Source organism: Lontra canadensis, unplaced genomic scaffold (genome assembly GCF_010015895.1).
Source record: "Lontra canadensis isolate GAN:19392208 unplaced genomic scaffold, GSC_riverotter_1.0 scaffold97, whole genome shotgun sequence".
Taxonomy (NCBI): domain Eukaryota; kingdom Metazoa; phylum Chordata; class Mammalia; order Carnivora; family Mustelidae; genus Lontra; species Lontra canadensis.
In genome coordinates, this window is record NW_022631091.1 from 7,716,765 (window position 1) to 7,725,532 (window position 8,768).

At 60.8% G+C, this 8,768-nt stretch overlaps 1 protein-coding gene across 1 annotated transcript; it reads right to left on the reverse strand.

Moving 5' to 3' along the window:
• Positions 1 to 333: 333 nt before the first annotated feature.
• DLL1 (delta like canonical Notch ligand 1) lies at positions 334 to 8,408 on the reverse strand. Its single transcript, XM_032837225.1, has 11 exons — positions 8,066 to 8,408; positions 7,593 to 7,889; positions 6,869 to 6,929; positions 6,376 to 6,633; positions 4,478 to 4,538; positions 3,841 to 3,971; positions 3,579 to 3,748; positions 3,253 to 3,469; positions 1,421 to 2,207; positions 1,137 to 1,254; positions 334 to 1,008 (listed from the first exon to the last, which is right to left on the reverse strand). The coding sequence occupies exons 1-11, from the start codon at positions 8,123 to 8,125 to the stop codon at positions 1,003 to 1,005; spliced, it is 2,166 nt and encodes a 721-aa protein (XP_032693116.1). The 5' UTR covers positions 8,126 to 8,408; the 3' UTR covers positions 334 to 1,002.
• Positions 8,409 to 8,768: the final 360 nt, after the last annotated feature.

The following is an 8,768-nucleotide window of genomic DNA, read 5'->3' on the forward strand; positions in this document are numbered from 1 at the left end:
AGAGTCTCATGGGTATTTGATCCCAAATGAGGCTTTGCTCCAGTCCCATAAAGACAGAAGGCTCCAAAAGAAGGTGACCAGCTCTGAGGGTTCTTGGCACCCATCAAATGCGTGTGCCCGTGACACTCCCAGGGAATTCAGGGGCCACACTGGGTCTCTCCTGGGGCTGCCCTGATGGTGCTGAGAGCTAGGCAGAGGAGTGAGCAAAGCTGCTTTCCATCAGCCCAGCGCAGCCAGGCAGAGATGTTTCAAAAGACAGTCGGAAGCCATTTCTGGCGTCGGGGAGTGAGCCCCGGTCTGCTGCAGGAGCGCTGAGGAAACACACCTCTCAACGTCATTCATAATATTTATTTTGGAAAAATATCTTAAAAAGGATTTTCTTCATTAACAAAACAGTAAAAACCTCCAATAGCATCTGCACAATATCCCATAAATACATTTATATACAAAAAATATATAGAACCGAAGTGCCTTTGTACATATTTACCAAAAATTTAAATTATAAAAAATGAACATCACAAAATACTCAAGCTTTACAGATATCATGAAAAATATTTTTACAAGTCCAAAAAATAACACACATTTTTTCCACCTAGAAAAAACACCTTTTAGTATCAAAAAGGACGATGAAGGCAGCGTTCGCGATTCTAACTCAAGAACAGACTGGCTCGTAAGTATCCAAGACACACACCTCGGGCAGCTCACGCTTCCTATGCAGCAAGTCAGTCCGTCCACTTAAATATATACCTCTTAAAAGCAACCGTCCCTAGTGCAATGGAAACACCCGAAAAGGCAGTGCAACAGGCCCCCTCGGACGCTGCGGAGGGCAGCCCGGGCGGCGTGCGGCCGACCTCCGGGAGAGAACCGGCTCCGTCCGGATCGGCTCCCAGCAGCAGTCCGTGGGTCTCCCTTTCCTCTTTCAAGCAGCATCCACTGGGGCATATATCCTTGGAATTTTATTTATTTTAAGAGAAACGGGAATTTTGCCATATCACTTCCATTTTACACCTAGAGGGGCCCACAAGACAGAATGGGAGGTTAGTTCCAGAGAGAGGTCACTATCCTCTGACCTCTCCACCCGCTTCCGTCCTGAGGCCGGGCCCGGGGCGCCGCCGTGCCTCGCACCGCGCACTGACCTCAGTCGCTATGACACACTCATCTTTCTCCTCCGAGATGACGTACACCGACTGGTACTTTGTGTCTTTTGCAGCGGGATACATGGAGTCTGGCCTCTTTCTTTCAGACGCGTCTCCGCTGAAAGGGGAAGAGCATCGCAATGAGCAGTGAAAATTGTTCCGGAAACGACCAGCGCCGGGCCAAGGGACGCCAGCGGGCCCCCCGCCCACCTGCAGCGCCTGAGCGTGGGGCCCCCTCGCAGGCTGGCCCTCCCGCGCGTCCCCGCCCGGCCCACCGCACGCACCCCCTGAGCGTCGGGACGCTCTTCTCCTCCGCTGCAGGGCCCTGAGGCTGGCACTTGGTGTCCCGCTTGCTGTGAGGGTCCCTGGCGGCAGTGGCGACGTCTGCCTTGAGGTCCCGCACCAGGTTATAACCCACAGCGGCGTAGCGGGCCTTGAGACCATTCTTCTCAGCCCCGTGGTCCCCGTGGAAGTCGACCTTCTTGTTGGTGTTCTTGATCTGCGTGGCCCCGATGACACTGACGGCAACGTCCTTCTCCCGCTGGCGGCTGGCCAGGTTGTTCATGGTCTCTGTCTCCGCAGCGGGCCGGGCCTTGTGCAGCCGCAGCCGCACGCAGACCACCACGGCGGCACAGCCCAGCAGCAGCACCAGCACCAGCACCACGCCGGCGCCCACGGCCGCCCAGGGGAAGGGCCCGGCCTGGCCCTCCACGTACTTCTCGGTGAGATCTACCACCACAGGGCCTGGCACAGGCTCAGGCAGCAGGAACTGGCAGTTGGGGCCCCCGTAGCCCCGGGCACACTCACACAGGTAGCGCCGGTCCCTCTCGTGGCAGGTGGCCCCGTTGTGGCAGGGCGCATGCTCACACCTACTGACAGGGACACTGCAGTTCCTGCCTGTGTAACCGGGGGGACAGACGCACGAGTACTCATTCGGGCCATCGTGGCAGCTGCCCCCATTGGCACACGGGGAGGAGGCACAATCGTCCACGTTGTCCTCGCAGTGCCTCCCGGAGAAGCCAGGCTGGCAGCGGCACAGGTAGGAGTCCCCGAGGCCCACGCACTGCGCACCTGGAACACAGAACACACCGGTGTCTGCCCCCGCGCTACCCCCAGAGACGCGAGACAGGCCAGCCAGCCCGCAGCCCGAACCAGCTGCTGGCTACTTGGGACCCAGGCCCCAGGGCAGGAGTCTGGTCTAGCTTGGTATACTGGGAGTCGGACGACTCGTGGGTCTGGAGCGGTCGTGTTTCGGCAGGTGCCATGCACAACACACACTCACCTTCACAGCAGCCCACAAGGGGCCCAGGTGGCAGTTGAGTAAATGGAGCCTGAGTGAGGCCACGTGCTTGCCCTTGGCTCCACAGTTAGTGAGAAGAGCGGGGTTGGAAACAGAGAGGAAAAGGAAGAAAGGAAGGAGGGGGAGAGACCTCTGTCCTTCCCAAGCCAAATCACTAACCCTCCAGCTAATCTGCCTCTCACGGTAAAGCCTCCAGTATTTCTGGTGGTTCCACGGATAGAAACCGACAGGAGGCAAAGCTCGGCCCCACAAGATGGCCACACCTTCCGGACAGCAGGTAGAAGGCAAAGGAACCATGATTGTTCTCCATCAGTTATCGTGGCCCGGCCTGTCTGGGGCCCAGCTTCGCTCCTCTACCCACTCGCGCAGCAGTGGGGGGCCCGCCAGCAGACCACACTTCCGCACACACAGACACACCAGACGGCGATGTTTGGGTGACAGAGCCAAGCCGGGCTTCCCTCCAGAGACAGGGTGGCTGGGTTGCCATCGGAGCGCGATGCACTGCGTTACAGCCTGGACCCGAGCCCCTGAGGTACTGTGTGACCTTGGGCAGCCCTCTCACCTCTCGCCTCAGGCTCTCCCCGCAGAACGTGAGAGTCCACACTCCTGTCTGCCCTCCTTGATCCCTGAGCATTTCCAGACTCACGGATACAATCTCTGTGAAGGGTTTCTGACTGTTTAGTGGAAAGGCTCCATAAACTCAGGGTAGCAACATGCCATGCTTGGGTTAAAATTAAACACATGTGCTTTCTAATGCATTCTTATCAGTGTTGAGCACTCGCCCAAGTCCCCGAGGGGACAGGGCTGCCCTCCTACCATTAGAGCAGGGTGAAGAGCTGCAGGAATCCACCTTCTTCTCACAGTTAAAGCCAGAGAAGCCCCCAGGGCAGCGACAGGTGTAGCCTCCCTCGGGGTTATCCGAGCACCGGCCCCCATTGAAGCAGGGGCCGTCGGCACACGCCATGGCGCTTAGCTCGCAGATTCGACCGTAGAAGCCCGGCGGGCAGGTGCAAGTGTAGCTGTTCTCAAGATCCTGTGTCGTGCAGAAGAGACAGCGCTCACGCCTGGCTCCCAAAGACCCACGCCGCGCGGAGCTAACCCAGGCCCCATTCAGCAGGAGGAGCTGCTGTGGCCGGACTCACCGTGCAGCTGCCTCCGTTCCTGCAGGGGCTGGTGCTGCACTCATCGATCTCCGCCTCACAGTCGGCCCCCGAGTAACCCGGCCGACAAGAGCAGGTGTAGCTCCCCTGGCCCGTGTTGGTGCACGTGGCCCCATTCCTGCAGGGCTTGTGGTGTGTGCAGTAGTTCAGGTCTGCGAGGGGAAAAGACGGGAGGTTGGGGCTACACTTGGAGTCCTCAGTAAGGCCGGGAAGCCCGGGGCTGCTGCGTGGGGGGGGGGCTCACCCTGGTTGCAGAAGAGGCCGCCCCAGCCCTCCTGGCAGTTACACTGCCATGGCTGCTGGCAGGTGCCGTGGAGACAGCCTGGGTACCGAATGCACTGGTCACAGTAGCGGCCCTGCCAGCCCACTCTGCACCTAGGACAAGAGCAGCACAGTCAGGCGGGAACGGGCGTCCCTGGGCTCCCGGACACACACCACCGACTTGCGAGACACGGTCTTGCAGCAGCACCAACCCCGCTGGCTCGCAAACAAGGCACAACACTGGTGTCTCCCTGGGAGTTTTCTAACACACCAAAGCCTCAAAAGGTCTGACTTCGGGGCATGAGGGCCACTGGGACTGTGTTTTTACAGACTCCTCAGGTGGTCCTAATATGCCAAAATGTTTGAGATTCCCTGACGTAGACCCATTTTCTATGTCGATTCCTTGCCAAGAAATCTGTAAGTTCCCATACCCACTGAGGCACTTAGGAGACTGACAACCACGACCCTACATGTTCTATACACTTACTAAGGAGAAACAACAGAATAACGGTCAGCTGATCCTACCAGAGTTTTTCAAATGAACACCTAGTGCTACTTTACAAATACACTAGGTGTAAAAGGGTAACCAGGAAAGGGAAAAAGCACTTTTGCAGACTTACTTGCACTCCCCTGGCTTGTCACAAAACCCATGCTGCTCATCACATCCTGGCAAGCAGATCGCTACAAGCAAAGAGAACACACAGGGTCAAGCCCCACCCCAAGTGCCCCCCAGCATCACGGGGGCTACCACCCCACATGGGGGACACCAAACTTGTCCTGCTCCACTGGCGACCCCAGCTGAGCTCCTCCCATCTGTGGGGGACTGCAGGTCTTGCCCAGTAACGGAGGACTCGCTCAGCCCCAGGGCCAGCATTCTTCTTAACGCAGTGGCTCCAGCACAAAAGGGCACGGAAGCCCCCACCCCCACCCCATCCCCTTTTCTTCTGAGAGGGTCAGAAGTCCTTCCCCCTCCTCCTCCCCCACTTCCCAATTCTCTGCACAAAGCTCCACCTCGTAATACCCAGAAAGTGTGTGTGTAGATAAGGGTGGACAGCTGGTGTGCAGAGCACCAGGGCAGGACAGCTGCTCTATTGTCTCTGCTCCCCAGCAGCTGCCCGCGCAACAATACTGCCTCCCCCGCCCCTCGCCCCCCCCGCGTGCATACACACACATACACACACACACACACACACACAGAAGTGCGCGCACGCGCACACACACACACACACACACACGAACGCGCGTGCCCGTGCACGCCCTTCCCACCAATGGGAGCCGGTGTGAGTTTCTGCCTCCTATCCCCAGAGAGATCTAATCGATGGCACGCGCTAGCTGGGGGCGGGGAGAGACTCCAGTGTTTGAATAAGAAGAAAAAAGTTTAAGTTTCGGCTACCCTGCAGTGAAGAAGAGGAGGGAGGGGAGCAGGGATGCGACGCAGCAGGCAGGAGGTCCCCGCGGGGTGGGCACTGAGGCTGAGCAGGCTGCCTTCACTGGCTTACAAACCCGCAAGCGTAGAAGGCAACACTGCCGGCTGTGGCCCGGGCGGAGCTCAGACAAGGCCTCTGAGGCTGTGAAGACCTATCCTCAGCCCCAGGCAGCGATCAAAACCGGGAACCACACCTCCCAGGCAAGGGGTTCTGGGCCTACCAAGGAGGGCTGGAGGGTCACCGGCTACGGGAGCACAAGGAAAAGCCCCACGGCTTTCTGGCTACCTCCAGAGCCCCCTGTACCCCTGACGGGAGGGGAGCCTGACACAGGGGTGTGTGACGCCTCCACAGGCGGGAGAGAGGCCTACAAGCTGAACTGGGCCCGGGGCCCACGCGAGCCTCCTGCCCTCCAAGGCCTGGCTTCCTGCACCCGGGCAGCCCTTGACTGCCTGGAGAACGCCGGGCAGTGGGGCAGGCGCGGCCCACTCATGTCTGTGAAGGTATTTCTTTGCCAGGCAGGGAGCTGCGCAAGCAGCACACAAGCCGGTGGGCCCCTACCCCCCAGCCCCCACAGACCCAGGCCTCAACACACATTCTCTCTTGTCCACAGACCCCACGAGTGAAAACGTCATGAATGACGTGTGTGTGGGTCACACGGAATGTCTGCAAACACGCTCACTCTGCGAAGAGGCCCCGCACACCAGCTCTGGAGAGAAACAAGCGCTGTCACAGCAAGGAGAACCGGGTGAAGCCCGCCTACACACACAAGCTCTCCTCTCTGGTCCTCCCTTCCTTCCTCCCCTCCCTCTCCCTTGGGCTTACTTCCTGACCCCTGGCCCCGACTCCAAAATCCTCCCTGATTAAGAAAGGCAGCTTCCCATAGCGGAAGTGAAAATGTCTGGGCTGACCCCAGCCCTGCCACTGGCTAGCTGTGAGGTCTTAGCAAGTTTCTCCAGCTCTCTGGCCTCGGTTTCCCCACCAGAGCTCTCCTCCAGTGCTGAAATCCCAGGATCCCCCGGGCTCACAGAACATTCCCCTGCTCCCTGGGAGCTCGGCCTGGACGTGGATCAGGGAGGGAAGCAGGAACTCACGTTCGGTGCAATACTGGCCTTTCCAGCCAGGGTTGCAGACTTTTTCCCCTCTCTCCCCACAGGTGAAGTGGCCAAAAGCATCATCGCGGGGTCGACAGAAGACAGAGCAGCCCTCCCCGTAGTAATGTTCATCACACACGAAGCGGTAGGAGTACTTGAGGTCTGTTCGACCGCTGCTGTGCAGGTCCTGAGACCACTCCTCGCCCACCGTCAGGTGCCTCTGTGTGGCCAGACGGCTGATGAGTCTTTCTGGGTTTTCTGTAGGGAGAGGAGGCCGCCATGGGTTCTGACTGAGAGCACAGGGGCTTGGGGCCCTGGGGGAGCTGGGACTGCATGAACCGTAAGGGGCCAGAGGTCCTCTGTCCTGACCAGTAGGCAGGAACTCGCAGAGTGAGGGTCTACAGGAGCTTGTTTCTGGTGGAGACATGGAATCAAATACACACCAACTGGGGAAGCAGTTCACTCAGTTTTGGGGTCTGGGGCTTGTTTTTACCTGTTGTGAGGTCATCAGGAGAATCTGTGTGGAGAGCTTCAATGATCAGGGAAAAGGTGCCCTGGAAGAAAGGGGGAGGAGACCTCAGCTAAAGCAGAAATGTTAGAAAACAAAGCCCAAACCCAGGCACTGGGGACAACCAAGCCACTAAGGGTCTCCCTGGCAGATCCATTGGAGAGGGCGGTGGGGTGCTGTACAGCTCTTGTCTGTTTTCACTTTCCTTAAGGAAATGGGAGAACTTTTTAAAGAGTGGTTTCCTGACGTGTTTTTTCAGCCTGTTAGTACAGGATATCACGTTTAAAAGAAAGAAAAGAAAAAAGAAAAGAAAAGAAAAGAAAAGAAAAGAAAAGAAAAGAAAAGAAGAAGCGAAGCCCCGCAGGAGCACAGGTCTGGAGGGGGTAGTCATCGGGCGGGGGTGGGGGGCTGCACAGAGAGGGCCAGGGGCTGTCACGCTACCAGGGTAGCTCGACACCCAACCAGTCTAGGCTCAAGAACACTCGCCCGCGGGAAGGCGCTCACGGACCGGGGCTCCGTACCGGGGCCAGACCCCGGCACGTCCCGGGTCCCGCGCCTCGCCGCACCCCGGCTGTCACTGCCCGGCCGCCTAGGGGGCACTCCGGGCGCGCGGGCGAGGCTCGGGGCCCGGCCCCCTCCGCCGCCGCCCCGCACACCCCTCCTGCGCCCCTCCCGCCCCCGGCCCGGGCCGCGCGGAGGCTGCGCTCACCGGCCAGGTGAAGCCGAAGGGGAAGCGGATGGGGTTGCTGAAGGCGGGGTCGGCGCCGGCGCCGTCGGGCAGGCTGAAGGAGTCGACGCCCAGCACCGGCGTGACCGCGCTGCCGTAGGTGCAGGGCGGCTCGGGGGACACGCTGGCCTGGTAGTGCTTGAGGCACACGCGGAAGAAGGTCCTGCAGGCGCACGGCGGCGGCCCCGCGCCCCCGCGGCAGCAGTTGCGGTTTCCCAGCAGCCCCTTCTTGTTGACGAACTCCTGCAGCTTCAGCTCGAACACCCCGGAGCTGCAGACCTGCGGGGACGGGCGCGGGCGTGAGGGCGCGCGGAGCCGGCTGACCGCGGGCGGCGCCGGCCCCGCTCTCCGCCGCTCCGTCCGCGCGCGGCCTGCGCCCCGGGTCCCCGCCGGGGTCCCCCCCGCGGACGACCCACCTGCCGCCGGGCCGCGCGGACCCCGAGCTCACGACTCACCTGGCACAGCAGGGCTGACAGCACGGCGAGGGCGAGGGCGAGGGCGCACCGGCGGCCCATGGTGCCGCGCCGGACTCGCTCGGCCGGCCGCGCCCCCCGTTCCCGTCCCGAAGCCGCAGGGAGTGCGCGGGGGTGGCCGTGCCCCGAGCGGCGCGGGCAGAAAAGCGCCGCCGCTCGGCCCCAGGCTGGGGTGACCGGGACTTCTTTCTTCGGGAGCTCGGTCCCTTCCCAGGCCGCGGTTCCGCGGATCCGCCCTTCGGGGGCGACGGCAGCTCGGGATGCACGAGAAAGAGCTCGGGGAGGCGGCTCGTGCGGCCGCAACTTTCGGTTTTCCTCCGCCTCCTTCCGACCCGCGAGTGGGTGAGGGTCCTCCGCTTCCTGGTTTTGTCTCAAGCTTCTTTGAAGGAAGAAAAAAGAGGGAGAGCGAGAGCGTCCAGATACTCGGCTTAATTCCCAGAGAGCGGCCGACGCTTCCTCCGAGTCCGATTAGAAACCCGCGGTCTGCAAATCCCACGCGCGAGGCGACAATCCCGGGGCCCCGGCGGAGCGCGCGCAGGGACGCCCGGCGGCGGCGGGGGTGCGCGGCGCGCCCCGCGGCTCGGGCCCGTGTCACTCGGCGGCGGCGGTCGTTCCCGGAGCGCCCTGAACTCGTGTCCCCTGCGCCCCCGCGGAGACACGCGTCTTCCCGAAGAACCCAGCCGGT

Bases quoted from the DNA above. Each gene is read 5' to 3' on its own strand.
- DLL1 (XM_032837225.1), bottom strand. From the start codon at position 8,125: ATGGGCCGCCGGTGCGCCCTCGCCCTCGCCCTCGCCGTGCTGTCAGCC. The intron at 3,972-4,477 runs GTAAGTCTGCAA...CTCTTGTCCTAG, and splicing joins GACAAGCCAGGGGAGTGCAA to GTGCAGAGTGGGCTGGCAGG. The intron at 1,255-1,420 runs GTGCGTGCGGTG...TTCCCCTTTCAG, and splicing joins AGCGTCCCGACGCTCAGGGG to CGGAGACGCGTCTGAAAGAA.